Source organism: Amphiura filiformis, chromosome 3, assembly GCF_039555335.1.
Source record: "Amphiura filiformis chromosome 3, Afil_fr2py, whole genome shotgun sequence".
Lineage (NCBI taxonomy): Eukaryota > Metazoa > Echinodermata > Ophiuroidea > Amphilepidida > Amphiuridae > Amphiura > Amphiura filiformis.
The window spans coordinates 32,660,434-32,676,218 of NC_092630.1; the positions used below are offsets into that span (position 1 = coordinate 32,660,434).

The 15,785-nt window shown below is 36.9% G+C and overlaps 1 protein-coding gene across 1 annotated transcript in view; it reads left to right on the plus strand.

The window, feature by feature from the left end:
• LOC140148395 (protein mono-ADP-ribosyltransferase PARP14-like) overlaps positions 1–15,785 on the plus strand; it is a 30,802-nt gene that overhangs the window by 126 nt on the left and 14,891 nt on the right. Inside the window, exons 2-9 of the mRNA XM_072170323.1 lie at positions 6,503–6,648; positions 7,322–7,573; positions 8,174–8,404; positions 8,980–9,076; positions 10,464–10,973; positions 12,600–12,680; positions 13,648–13,806; positions 15,075–15,346. Coding sequence (XP_072026424.1) covers positions 6,544–6,648; positions 7,322–7,573; positions 8,174–8,404; positions 8,980–9,076; positions 10,464–10,973; positions 12,600–12,680; positions 13,648–13,806; positions 15,075–15,346 — 1,707 coding nt within the window. The 5' untranslated portion in view covers positions 6,503–6,543. The remainder of the gene's footprint in view (positions 1–6,502; positions 6,649–7,321; positions 7,574–8,173; positions 8,405–8,979; positions 9,077–10,463; positions 10,974–12,599; positions 12,681–13,647; positions 13,807–15,074; positions 15,347–15,785) is intronic.

The following is a 15,785-nucleotide window of genomic DNA, read 5'->3' on the forward strand; positions in this document are numbered from 1 at the left end:
TTTTCTTTCTTTTTTTAAGCTTACCTCCCCTGCACGCATGCTGCAGGCTGGCAATACCTGCCAACCAACCAAGCCGGCATACATGCAGGAGTGCCAGCCAAGAAGACGTGGGATGGCACAAATCGAATCTGACACAGGGCTGTCAACTCTCACGCATTGGCCGTGAGTCTCGCGCATTGGCGGTCTCACACCAAGCCTTAAATTATCAAATTTGTGTACATCATGGAACATACTCTTTGCGTGGCTGTGCGTGCAGTTGTACGCAGATAGCCTCGCTAATAGTAATATGGACGCGTAGAGAAGCATTGTACACGCGTGTAGTTAGCATGATTAGTCGCGGAGTAACAAGCGTAGTTGAATGTTCCACGATGTACACAAATTTAATATTTTTTCTATAGTATAATCTCACGCCAAAAGTAAATATCACGCAAAAAGCTGAAAATTGAGTAAAATCTCACACATCGGCATGGTCATGGATAAATTGACAAAATTGTTGTTCCAACCCCCCGCCCCCCCACCAGTGGCGCCGTGGCTCAAATAATCATGGCTATGGGTCAAAATTAACATTGAAGTCGGCAAATCCCGGTACGCCTCTGTCTCACGCCAAGCAATTAAAAAAAGTTGACAGCCCTGAGTGTCAGTGGCAAGTGGTCAGGTAGCACACTATAATAGTATAATATTTTGCAGTAAACCGTTGAGTGACATCAATGTGTGTGTGTTAATGTTATGCCTGGACCTGGTCAAGCACCCTCACAGACCCGAATGTACTGAGGGTGCTTGCTGCTTGGTATATCCGCCATCTTTCAATTACATGGATGGCCAGCATCCTGGACCACAAATTTAAGCTTTATGAGAAGCCTATTTTACTAGGGCTATTTCACAATCACGTTAAGTGTGCACTTTTCAAAATGGTGCTTCAACATTTCTGGTTGTCTGATGAATTTGGAACATTATATAATTTGGGTGATTTCATTAGACATGTAGATTAGCTCGAGATACTCTAGCTAAAATACAGGTTTACATTTACTATCTTACATTATCTTGCTGTATTTCAGCTAGAGCTCCAAACGACAAGCTTCCAGGTTTTTTGGTGAACAATATTGTTACGTAAGATGAAGAAGAAACCCGTCTCGAGCCCGCCCTACTCATTATTTCATTGTACTTATTGCAATTTGCCTCCCACATTACGTAATCAACACAAAGCTTTTGTGAGGATTAGTGAGTGGATAAGAAATTGACAGTGGAGGATCCGAAGGACGCGCAGATTGTTAGTTGTCAAGCATGAATTGCCGTAACGTATTAATATTTTATTTCATGGCATTCCGCAAAAACCAAGACAAATTATGCCGTATTGTTCCAAAGATCATCTCATATGAAGTAAGAAGAATGCGATCTGTACTTTTGTAACATTCCGATCGCTTTTGATCACCTATTATCGGCGAATTTGCTTGAAAACACGTGAGTTCATGTTGTGTAAACATAATTAGCATAGACACAAATGAAATTACGATGCAATACAATGCAATTTGAATGCGCAGCAGATCTATAGAAATAACGTTGCCCGGTTTTATGCAGAATTAGACCCTGTCTGATGTAGATGGGTGTATGGAGGAGAAGCTACAGGAGCATTTTCATTAAATTCTGACAACTTTTTATATCAGATTTTTGCATATTACGTGCATTTTTAACACGTTTCTGGAGTCTCACTTTATATTTTGAATGTCTTGTGAATGATTTCTTAGGAAAATAAATATACCTCCTTGGTATAGTACGAGGAACCCATACCGTACTTAGTCTTAGCTCTGCTATAGCCAAAATAACAATTTCTCGATCATGAGAGGATGTACCTTCTGCGTTAGCGTACTTTTCATAGAATAACACGATCTCGCGACCTGCATGACCGAACCTTGACCTTGCCTAGCAAGCGACCGTGTGATTGGTCAATTCTCAAAAGCTGTGTTTGCGCCGTAAGCGCCGGTATTTGCGTAGTGGTCGTATGTCATGAACTGGGTACGCTAAAATGGGGGATTCATTACAATTCAACTTTTTTTTCAAGTTTCATTCTAGTTTATTCTTTAAGTACTTGACTATGTTCAAAGTATTTGGTATCAAATTTTTCCTAGAAGTCTGCTCTACAAAATAAAACCATTTGCAGCCCATTTGGACAAGTATTGTGAGAGTTATAGTAAAAAAACTTCAATTAGGTAACGGGGGATTCGGCGGTGGGGGATTCGGCGGTGGGGGATTCCATAGACATTACACACAAACAGGGCTAAAATGAGTCGCCTATAAATTTACATAAATAGAGAAATGAAACACATGTAGGGCTCTGATTTCACATGCACTTCATTGAATGATAGATCTAACTTATGATGCAAACATAATGTGCATTAATGCAATTAATTAATTAGTTAATTGGATGGTAATTAGATACAAATTTTGACCACTTTTTGGCAATGTCCGGCCATTCTGCGCTCGCACATATCCCACAAAACAAGGTAGAAGCTTGGATTAACATGATTTTAATTTAAAAGGAATTTCATAAATATCTCCTTTTAATTACAGTTTGGTATTTCAAATATTTAAGATAAAGAATTAAGCATTTATTATCAAATTTAATGATGTTGTTTGTCACCTGAGATCAAATCTGTTGCATTTGAGCGATAAGTGTAGGGAATTTAGTATGTGAAATCAAACGGGAAAGGGTGTATACAAACAAGCTAAGCATGATTCAAATGTGGTTATTCCAACAGGCTGTGTTCTTTATGTTGAAATAGATATATGATATCTGAAATCAATAAATTTGTACTTCAGGTTCAAGACCATGAAGACATTATGTGCTCAATATCCGCCTAATAATAAACCATATTTAAAGTCACCCTGTATAGTACCATTTTGCATAGAGATGACAAATAATGTACAGTGTACAAAGGGCCATTTAATTACATAGAAGAAAATGAAGTTTGTATATTCCATAACTACACTTACTAGTACATTAAACCTGTTTGATTTTGATGAATTTCATATGAGTCAAACATACACAGATCACCCTGTATAATATGTTGATCACCCTGTATACTTCATATTTGAGTATAATTGTGGGCAGAAACCCATGACCTATGTATTTCTCTTTCTAATTTACATTTTCAGTGATGAAATATAGGACTGCTACTTGAATAAAGAAGTTAATCTTCAAAATAATTGTTTTGCATCAAAAAAATATTGGCAAATTTGACCACCCTGTATGTTCAACACAGAACACCACCAGTCGCCCACTTTATTATTTTTTTGTGGGCCATTGTCCTATCTTTCAATATCCACATCTGTTTTGACTTGCACATTTTGGGAGAAAAAGATGACCCAGGTATATCAAAATTTCAAAATATGTATTTTTTTTTATGTTACACCCTGTAGAAATTTTACCCACCCTGAATATTGGATCTCTTTTTGCCATATCTAACATCCTTGTAGTATAAGCTTTCCAAAAATGTATACTTGTATACACTTTAAATGTAAGGAATAAAAGTTATGCTTACTTCAGTACATATTGGTGACGTTTATGTCATTTTTCAGTGTGTAATATTTTTTGTACCCAGTTCATGACATACGACCTAGTACGCTCAGCGCAAATAACCGTGCGTCCCCAAGTTGGCTCTCATGATCGAGAATTTAATATTTTGGCTATAGTACGGTACCGGTATGGGATGCTCTGTATGCAGAAAGCATAATTTCAATTCGAGCTTGTACTAAACAATGCAAGGCTCCAGTAGATTTAAATAGCAGCATGTTTGTCATAATATTAATTACACGGGTTGTTGTACTTCTTACCTAAACGTTCATGTTTGAAATTGTAATTATAATAATACTCCATTATGAATCCAGAGAATAATAAGTATTCCTGAGCACACAATTCCAATGCAACTTCAAATTTTAGTGCCGTAAATACGAAATATCAGGTGTCAGCTCTGTGGCAAAGCGATGACGTCACTCTGTTTAGGCTGTTTTCCCAGTCGCTGCCAAAGCATCAATTATGGCAATAGCCCGCGAAATACAAAATCAAGCCTATGAATCAAGCCTTTGGAGTAATCCGCCCTGTGTAATTTGAATTTGACACATAAAATATGACTACGATTTTAGTGCCATAAGGCTACATGTACCGAGTTTTTTAAATGCGTTTTTTCATCTTTTTTGGTGATTGTACATACAATGCAGCATGGTTCTTTTCATAACGCAGGATTAGTTTGAACAATTTAGAGTGAGTATATGAGCAATTTACTGACAATCGACGCACTAAAACTGAGATACCTCTTTGCAAACTTAAAATAGGGCAGCATCAATAATGAAAATGTCATACCGATAAATGACACGTCTTGGTGATACTCGCGTCTTGGAAATATTTTTCAGCCATGTTGCAAAATGATCGGAAATACATTTACACCATCAAGGCGGCTCGATCGGTAAGCATCATTGAAACTAAGCAATATTTAGTATTTCTTCTTTTAATTTCTTGGATAAAATTGTAGTTTACAGTTTTGATTAAAGTTTGATGAGAGTGGATTTAAAAACCAGTCCACTAGTAGCGTTGTAATTGACAGTTTGACATTTCCACCGGAGGATAATGTGAATCCATTAAGATGTGGCGATCAATTTCACAATTTAGTGCATCCATACTAAAAAAATCAGAAGTGCCAGTAAAAACAACCTGGAAAATTATCAGGAAATACATTTAAAAAGAAGAAACATAAAGCACTGAACAAGTTGTAAAGGTAAGGAAATGGACCCAAATGAACATTAAGAGGGTAAAAACTTTAAAAAGGCAGAAATGGAGATACAAACGTCAGCAAGTGGATGTGTGGCTCCTTCTGACCAGCAAGATTTAAAGGGAGACAAATTAAAGGGAAACAATCAATATAAATTGACTGTGGTAGAGGAATTGACAAGGAAAAGTTTATCTGCTAGTTGCAAAACTTGGGAGACTTTGATGGACAGTATAATAATAACAGTGTTCAGAAGTAACTCTCTGATTCACTCAATCTAGTCTACACAGAGCTCACTTTACACATGATTTTGCTCACCGAATGCAACTAGCTTAGAAAGATTTCCGAGATACTGGACAGAAGTAGTACAAAACACAATGCTCCCAAGATTTTGTCATCAAGTCTATCAAACTAACATCAGATGTGCTTTCTGACATCAAATTTGGGACGAAGTTGGAAAGGGTGGCTTGAGACAATGGAGCAATGTCCTGCAGGGCAGAGCCCCCTGACAAATATGAAAGAGAAATCTGCTCACTCTGACATAAAATAAAAGAGAAAATCGGGGGAGGGGGAAGGGGAAAGGAGACTGTGTCCCACCAAAATGATGTGTAAAACTAGTGTGAAATAGCGACTTTTTGCGCGCTACGGGCGCACATCGTCCCAGAAAGTCCCCAGTTTGAAAGCTCGAATACTTAACATGTATAGAGTTTTCTTGAAAAAATGCTATGTTACCATTGTCGTCTTTCGAAGTGTAGAATAAAGATATTTTATGTCTGGTTATGATTGAGGAAATCTTGAGCCTAAAAACCTTGCTCCTGAGGAAGAAATCACAATTTGCACCCAGACTCAGACACGGAAATAAAAAAATAAGTGATCAAATATAAACATTAATGAGACAATATGCGGACAAAGCGAGCACAATTTTGCAATTTGAAACTGGCATCGTTTGCTCCTCCCAGATTATATTTGTTTACATCTAAGATCCAAATTCCAATATCGATTAAGTGACGTCACAAAAAGGATACACCCGTGGGATTAGGTTATCGCACGATTTGAACCTGCCACTACCATGACTGCGAAATCCAACATGGCGGTCCTCCAAAATTGCAATGAGACACAGCATAGCACGGTAACAAAATTGCATTCAAATGATTTTTTTTACCTGTAAATAAGCATGAATGATGTTTGTGGACATACTCTTTGCTTTCAAATTGTCCAAGAATTAAATCAGTGCTCAACAGCAAAAGTACCGTATTGTTTGTAATAAACGCCCCGGGGGCGTTGCATTTTTCCAAAAGGGGGGCGTTTATTGAAGGTGAATTGTCAGTGAAAAAAACTTAAAAATCGGGTTAAATTTCCCGATGGTGCTCCTGTAGAAAAGAGGGATTTACGGCTATACTAATGGTGACGCCCATGGAAAATATCATTTTCGTGGTAAATACATCAAAACTACACTCGTAAGTACATCATCAAGCAAGAATCTAGTGAAATTCTACCATAATTAGGCAATGGAATGGATGGAAGTGTGAGTCATAACAGGTTTGTCCATGCAATTTATCGTCCCTGACAAGACTGACTGACTGATGCCAGTTTTAAGCTTACTCACACGATATAGCATGGAATTTTTGTCAATTTTTCACAGAAAAATGGGAGGGGGCGTTTATTAGAGGGGGAGCGTTTATTACAAACAATATAATACATTACCTTCTCTTCAGTTTATTTCAAAATTTCTTTTTATAATCTAGACATAATTGGACTTCTATCAGGACCACAGCTTACAGGTAATATGTCTGCTAATGAGATGCCCAAGAATGTAACACCAGTAACAACTTTCAAGACTAAAGAGAAGAAAGTGATTTGGGTAAAGAAAGGCAATATTGCACAGACACAGGTAGGTTGTATGTAACTCAGAAAACCTGGAACAAATTGCCAGACATGTTTTTTGAGTTAGCTTCTAAAGATGACATTCCCATTTCTAAAAAGATTTAAATTTTCAAATTAATTAGCAATTTTATGGGATTTGACTCTAGAATAAATGGTACTTTGTCAAAGTACTGTACTTTTATACTAAAACGATGAGCAGTTGAACTAAAATAATTCCAATTCATTCTTATAAAGCAGAAACTAATTGACCTATTTCTCAGAGTAGGTAGCAGTTTTAGCAAAATTACCAGTATCGATTGCAAAATCAGTTAGGCAAATGCACATTCGGCAATTTGACTGAAACTGTTTAAATTCTTGATACTAAAATTTACCCCCATCCCAACTTTAAAAGGCTGTTCCGTTTGACCATAGGGCAACATTTGAGTTAGTAACTTTTGAAAGAAAATCCAAGAAGGTTAGGGTTAATGAAAATTGACTGATTGTCATTTACTGGGTTAAGATAAGTATTAGTTTAGGAGAAGCTAAATTGTAATTTGAATCATTTCAAAAGTAGATTATGATTTGTGCCAAATTTGTCTGTGTCATATTACACAGAAAAATATTAGTTTTTCCACATACTGAGTACACTTTTCAAAAGTATTATAGACTTGTAACATTTTTATTTACTTTCACTTCTTTAGGTGGATATTATCGTAAATACAACCAGTCCCGAGTTAAATCTTGATTGTGGTGCAGTATCCACAGCTATCCTCAATGCAGGGGGTCAACAAATTCAAAAAGATTGTGACCTTTTGGTAGGCCGTAGCTATGGAAACCATCAGAAGAAAGTACCTATGGGTCAATTCCTTCTGACAAGTGCTGGGAAGATGGCAAGGTGTAAACGAATCTATCATGCTGTATGTCCGCCTTACTCTGTACCCAACTCTGAAGAGGTAAGATGCGGGATGAATATAGTAACTAAAATTAGTGTGATTTATATTATACAAATGTCATTCAAAAAGTTCTGCTTCCACCCTCATCTCTTTTTGTAAAAATGATCGCAGGATTCTGTGCCGCAGGAATATGAGAAATCTGTGTATATAAGACATATTAAGCAGACCCTATTGAAGTGACCATAAAATACTATTGATCACTTTAAATTGAAGCTGGCATAAAGAGCAATATTAAAAATTATGTGAAATGACGAAAAAGAAGCTGCTTCACTCTAGCAAAAACCATTGCTTTTTTGGAAAGAAAAGACAAGAGCAGATAAGAACTAGTTATATTTTTTAATCAAATGTTTTTCATAAAAATGCACAAAAGGCATTTATTATGCAGAAATTGAATCAGAAAAAGGTCTAACGGGGAGGATTTTAAACCTGCTATGGAAATGCTACTTGGCAACTGAACACTAAGTAAACTAATTTGAAAATTTAAGCAAGTGGTTGGATGTCTTTATTTTTGACTTTCAGCTCTGAGACAGAACTTATTTCATTCATGAATATTCATATTTATCCCCACTGACTGAGTTGTAAATTTGCATTCAATTTCAGATCTTGTCTTCACTGGTGTATAACATCCTGGTAGATGCTAACACAGCTGATATGACTTCCATTGCTTTCCCTGCACTTGGAACAGGAGTGACAGGACAAGCTGGATTCCCTGCTGAGACAATAGCCAAGATTATTTGTCATGAGATGATTAGATTTAGTGAGCAGGTGTCAAATGGTAGTTTGTTTGACTTGAGATTAGTGGTGCACTGGCATCAGGATAATATATTCAAGGTAAGCCCTCAGAGAAAACTATACTTCAGCTTGTATTAGGCAAGATATGTCAACACCTTAAATTTGTATAGAATTGGGTACACACAGTTCGCCAAATTTGGTGTATTATGGGCAGGGCTGTCACCAGCCAAAATTAAGTGCCGGCTAAGTTTGACAAGAACTTGAATCAAAATGCTGAATCAAGTTGCTATAGTGGCGTTTTATAGCTGTTTTGAGGGACAGAAAGGTTACTCTCTCATTCTAGTCCTGGTCGGCAAGGCCTCAAATTCTGTGGAGTGCTGGTTCATTATGGTGACTGCTGGTTACTGCAGACCGGCACCGACCAGCATAGTGACAAGGTATTGGGACTGATGTGCACTTTCGTCAAGTTTACACAAGTGTAAATTAGGACTATATTAACACATGTAGGAACAAAAAACGAATAATTTTTGCAAGTCGAACAAAATATAGTTCCACATGTCACAGCAACACCATATGTAGGCAAGGGTACATGCAGTAGCATAGCATTGTGGCATTCCTACTAGTAGAAAGATATACTGAGAAATGAACACCTCATAATTCTTTTTTTATTGCAGGCATTCCAACATGAACTAGGGTTATGCAACTCAGAAAACAAAGAGAATGCAATGAAGGCTAAACCAACTAAAGAATTAACCAATAAATCTACCAAAGGTAAGTCTACAGAATTCGCTGTCGTAGTGCACATTAGAATATTACTGTTGCTAGGTCAACTGGATCACGCTTTCTTTGTTACGAACCACTGATCAAAATGATCACAACACAAAGCCTATGGCATATCAAAATTCTGAACAGGTGTATGAGCCCAGGCTTAGAGCAGTAATCAATGGTTACTAACGTGCACTACGACAGCGAATTGGCAAACATGCATAAATCTATGAGTGGATATTCATACGTAGTGGTAGATAAAATGATTAAAGAGTTTAACTTCAACACTACACTATTTTTCGCTCACCTGGAACGTTTTCACTAGTTCGACTAGCGTCTTCAGCAGATGTCTTCCCGATTGTAGACAAGATATCATCACAGCATCACCATCTGCTGAGCGAAAAATAGTGTAGTGTTGAAGTTAAACTCTTTAATCATGCATAAATCTGATTTCATACAAACATTTGACTTGCTTATTTTGTTGTTGTTAATGTCTTTTGCCTGCCCCCCCCCCCCACACACACAACACCACCTGTCCATTGGGTCATCCAAATGCTAATGTAAATTTTTCACTTTTTGGGCTTGTATGTATCTTACTATAATACGTTTCTACGGTGACACCTCGTGACATTACACTGGATATATTCCATTCACTGTCAGAGGAGTTTTGTGGATGTGAATGTAATGGAGCATGTAAATCTGCAAAACAATGTATAAATAATTGAACAGGGCACTTGTCTCATCAAACACTAATCAAAAGTGATAGAGGTATCATCGAAGCTAAAACAGATCAATTTAAATTCTTTCAAAGGACTCCAATATTGAAATTGCACAAATAACCATTTTTATAGGGTTGAAATGTAAAAGATGTCAGTTTCCTTAACTTGTGTGACTGTTGAATCACATTATAGTTGACAAGCATGAGATAGGCATGACATTCTTCACTGATTTTATTTTCTATGGTATACTGCTGTTCACCAAGCTAGATGAACTTTGAAATTATGGCTGTACTTTTGATGCTCAAAAGACTTTCCAGGCAAAATGTTTAAACATTCTTGTGTGATTTGAGAGAGAGTAAATGTGAACAAAAAATGGCAGTCAACAAAGGGAATATATCAAACAAGATTATTATGATTACTGCCCCAAAGATTGTGACATATGTATGTGCTATTGAAATGGATACTGTGAATCAATTTGGGGACAACTTTTAGGCAATAATGAAGTGCTTGGCTCCATGGCTGACTCATTTGTCAAGATTTCCTTATAACATAACACTCACTTCACCAGGACTGAAAAGTCTTCATTGTTGAGTTCTAAATAAATTTTGAAAAGGTAAAATATTGATTATTTTCCCTCCTCCTCATAACATTTTCTTTGTTTTGATTTCATGTAGGAATCAGTAGGAAACAAGCCGAGCCTTCCTCTGCAGCTGAAGTAGATGTCATCACAGTCATAAGTGATGAGAATACCCAGGAGAGCATCATCACACTGTCAGATTCCCCGGTCGAATCACCATCTTCCCCACCCGCATCACCTGTTTATCTTGTGCCCATATTTGTAGACGGTGGCTCGGATTGTGAAATAGAATACTGTTTGAACCCAGTCTTTGTATCATCATCAAATCCTCCCACACTTAGTATGTCTAAGAGCTTTCCTCCAGAGAAAGTTGCTGGGTCTTCGTCATCCTCAAGTACTATACCAGGACCATCATCTTCACCTGACCTTCATTTGTTACCTGATAATGAAGGAGACCAAGTGAAGTTTGAAAACTTGTCAATGCATAAATGGGGAACAACGTCCATGTGGATGGAGCATGTAGTTATACAGGTCACAAAGGGAGATCTTGCATCTGAATGCACAGATGCAATTGTAGTACAGACATCAAATAGCTTTGATCTGAAAGGTAAGAGAATGGGGGGATGATTAGAGAGAGGAGTTTTATTGTGAAAGTATTTTCTTCAGGTTTGTAAGGTTCTTGATTCAATCCTTGTCAAGGCACATGCTACACAATAATTGTATTGGATATGAAAAAAATAAAACTTGTAATTGTAATTGTAATATCAGGTTTCCATTTGGAATCAGACAAATGTGATGCGATCAAGCAAAATCAGTCATAACTCGGAAATAATGATTTTGAGATATAGCCAAACAAAGGAAATATTTCCTTTTGTTTCCTGTTGTTTTGGAAACTCTTTAATTGCTCATATCTATGGAACTGGTTGTTCAATTTCAGTGGGATTTTCTGCAAAATGCAGCTTTGTAAATGCTTTTTACCAACCTATAAGAAACTGAAAATTTAATATTTCCGAGTTCCGACTGATTTTGCTTGATCGCATCACAAATTAACTTTGATGTAGCACAATTCGTGGGAGGGATGTTAAGCTTCAATCATATGAACTTGAATCTCATCTGCACAGTGAGTTACAGAAAGTTGAGATAGAATAAAATTAGCTGTCCCAATTCATCCTGGTTGGGTCAGAGGGCACAGTGGATAATAGAAGGATGATTAATGACCATCCTCTAGAAATTGAATGTCCGTTTGGGGCGCTGTTAATTAAAAGACTGCTGAATTCACAGACCGTCTGTGAATTAAAATACTCTTGCTAACTTCTTACTGCATTTGTAGCTAGTTTTGTTTCAAGGTGCTTACATGCTGTTACAAAGCAAGGTTTTGAATTAAATCAAATACTGGAACTTACATTTTTTGCAACTTGCTACGTTGCTGTTGTTTATATTGTTGTGGTTTAAACATTTCCTATGTGTGACCACAACATAATATCTTTAAAAAACAGTGAACAAAGTTATGCTGCAAGTTTTTCTGATATTCCTGCTTTATTGCGGGTAAATTTGCTCTGCTTAAAAAAGAATTTTAATTTGCACAGATGAATTTGAAACAAACAAAAAATTCATTAACTATCTAATGCAACAAACAGACTGCCTAAGCAGTGGCAGCGCTTATGGGTGGGGGGGGGCATTTTCCCCAAAATATTTTTCTTGGCCCCTCCAGTTTGCCCCCCCACTTTTTAGGCAAAACTTCAAATTACGTAAATTCCCACTTTTTGCGGCAATTTTGCGCAAAATTTGTTGATTTTGCCCCCTGAAATTCAATTTGGCCCCCCAATGCCCCCCTCAAAAAAATTCCTGGTGCCGCCACTGTGCCTAAGTGTTTTATTTGCTGCCAAAATTGAAACAAGTGAAAAGTATGTGAAATCACAGACCCGGGGTATGTAATTTCTCAAACAGGTCTCTGAATTAAGAGGAGTCTTTGAATTCACAGCGCCCCCAACCTGATGTTGCATTAGGAAGAAACAGGTTTTTCAACCCATCATTGTATTAATACAGCCTGTGTATATGATCGTAACGCAATATTATATATTTCATGTTGATTTGTTTCATCTTACTTGTCTCCAATGCGCTATAATTTTTAAGAAAAATGCAAAAATAGGCACAAATTTGGGCATGGGTGTAGTACCCCCTTAATGCAATTGCTCATCAAGGAGTTTATATTGTTCATTTGTTCATCATACAGGTAACATGGCAAAAGCTGTCATAAATAAAGGTGGTCCATCAATTGTCCAACAGTGCAGCTGGAAGAGAAAGAATTTGCAAGGTAAAGGTTTAACCATTTCAGCTTTTCATAGGTTTGGCTTATAATTGATATAGAATGGCATGTATGCAGTTGGGTGCAGCACTCACACTAGTTGCATAATGCGTGACTGACTTGCACTTATGTGGATATACCCAGGCGCAAGTTATATTTTTTTTTATTGACATGCACAGTAACAAAAAACTGAATAATTTTCTCCAATTATAAACCAAAAAATCTTATTCACATTTATTGGAGGTCAGAATCTGAATTTAAATGTAAATATAAATGTTTTTTTGAGGACACAATAGAAAGACAATTACATTGGAAACTTGTTAACACAAAATTGCTGATAACACAAAATGTTTCTTGAGTCCCAAGTCTATAACTTATACATTTTAATGACCTGACAACACAAAATCTTGTTAACACAAACTAATATTCAAGGCTGTGACAATTTTGTGTTAACGGTTATAATCTAAAGTTGTGACTACTTAGGGACTTATAATATAGTGTCATTGCGTAAGGTCATGTGCTTTATAAAAACATGATCGTAATCCATGCCTGTGCAGAACTAGTGCACACTACTCGCACTACTACCTGTAGTCAACTTATGTTGTACAACCCTACCATGCACATGTTTGTTACCATCAAATGACAGCTGTACAAACATTAATCAATATACCAGGCAGTTTAAACATAAAGTGATAGGGTTGTACCTAAACACTTGCTTGCACACCAGTGGCTAGTACATTTGGTCAGGTAACATTTGATATATGTACATGTCTGCCTCACAATTAACAATTTAGACCACTGCAAGTAATCCAAGTTTTATGTAATTTGTAGCACATTATGATAAACTTCTGCAGTCAGAAGAGTAATTTTACAGAATTTGCAGGCCTAAGGTCAAAGGTATAGCTGTAGTGATACTTTCATTTGTCAATGTGTGTTAACATTTACTTTCTATGTTGATATTATTATACTATTCCAGACACAGTGCTCTGTACTACAGGGGGAAACCTGAAGTGTGATAGAGTCATATTTATTGCTTTAGAGGATGCCGGCTCAGTCAAGCAGAGGACACTTGAGGCGCTAAATGTTGCAGAGAAAGAAGGCATGAGGTCTATTGCTATACCTGCTCTTGGCACAGGTAATGTTCATTGAAAGAGAGTATTAAGGTAGATTTTGTTATAATAAAAGTCAGAAATAAAAGAAAAACTTGTTCACGTCTGATAATCCTGTCAATCAAACTCCCCACAGCCTGTGATTGGTTAATAGTACCCTGTAAAAGGGAGGTTGATTTATAATCTGCTGCCTTCATCACAGAACAGGAATGGCAGAAAATGGTAGATGATGGCGGTACTTTCACAAGGCAAAAAGTACTTTTTGCTATGCTGCATTGCTGACATGGTGCCTTCAGCAAAAGACGTTTCCTACAAACTAATTCCTAACGTTTGAGATGCTTTATATGTTTGAAGGTGAAAAAACTAATCATAGAGCATGCTGTTTTTCAAGTGAGTTCAGAACTTTCAAGCATCACAACAAATCATAAATAAACTGTCTTTGAGTGTGATTGACAGGTGATGTCAAATGCAAACTATTTTTTTTAACTCAGATTTTTATTATAGGGGTAAGTAGATCTATCATTTTCACAGGTTACAAAATATAAGGACTGATACAGAAACTTTTTGAAATAGGGTCAAAGAAAAAAATATTTAGGTTTTGTAATGTGTACAAATTAAATTAACTTTCTGAACCAACAGTAGCAAAAATGTTACTTTATCTATCAATCATTTTTGCAAACTTGACTTTTTATCAAGTACACCATTGAGGATGCAAGGATGAAAGAATGACTGAAAGTCTTAAAACACTCCTAACCACTAGCTAGCTGGAAGGGCTATTTTTCAGAGACTTGTATTTTAACTTTTGTTGTAAGTTTACTGCACACCACCTATCAAGTTATTATGACCGTCATTTGTGACGTGTCATGTCAAAAGGAGACACTTTTGGGCAGGATCGTAAATGGAGATATAGCAAAAAATCCACTTGGGGTGATTTTTTCACAATTTGGGTTTATTGCGAATTTGTGATGTTCTTAATGTTAAAAATATTGTCTGATAGTTTCAGACCGAATATAACTGGCATCTTGTATTTTTGAGACATTTTTCAAGGTAATTCCTACTCTCAACATTGTCAATAATATTTGTAAAGGCCGATATCTCAATTTCGAATTTGATAATACCATAACTTACGAACTCAGTATCTTCGCTTAGGAATGTCCGATTACATTGGGGAAAACAGCGTTGTGGAGCAAAATATCTCTTTATTTAAGATATGTAAAAACGTCAAAATTGATAACCTGCCCAAAAGTGTCTCCTTTTGACATGACACGTCACATTTACTGACTTTGTTTTCTAGGTCAGCTTGGAGGTGATGCTATTGCTTGTGCCTCTGAATTACTTGATGCCATTGGGGATTTCATTGTTTCCACCAATCCGCAGTGTGTCAATCGGATCAAGATCATCATCTTTGACTCCTACATGCTTGACTCATACAAGTCAGTCTTTGAGAAGAAAGTTGGCCAGTCCTATGGTAATAGAAAGAGGAAAGTCATTGATGACGATGAGCCTGAGGACTTGAGTCCAGCCAAGACAGTTCGTAGCTATGAGGAGGAGGTTTACTGTAAACAGGTTGGTAGGGTTGACAAGTTTCCTGCCACTTCAAAGAACACAAAATTGCGCGGCCCGTTTAATCATAAAGAAAAGTATGAGCATATCACCCCCGTCATATATGAGCTTCACTGGCTGCCTTTAGAATTTCGGATTCAGTTTAAGTTAGCTGTTCTTGCTTTTCGGCATTTTGAAGATACGTTACCAACTTATCTCTCTGCTACGCTCTGCACATACAAACCAGCTCGATCACTTCAATCTTCTACTGAAAGATTACTGAAATCTCCCCGTGTTAATCTGAAATCGGCTGGTGAACGCTCCTTTCATTTCTCTGCTCCGGCTATTTGGAATTTGCTTCCAAACAGCCTCCGTAACTCACATTCGCTTACTCAGTTCAAAAAGCAACTTAAAACTCATCTTTTTCTTCATGCTTTTCCGGATTCACATATATGTAACTTGT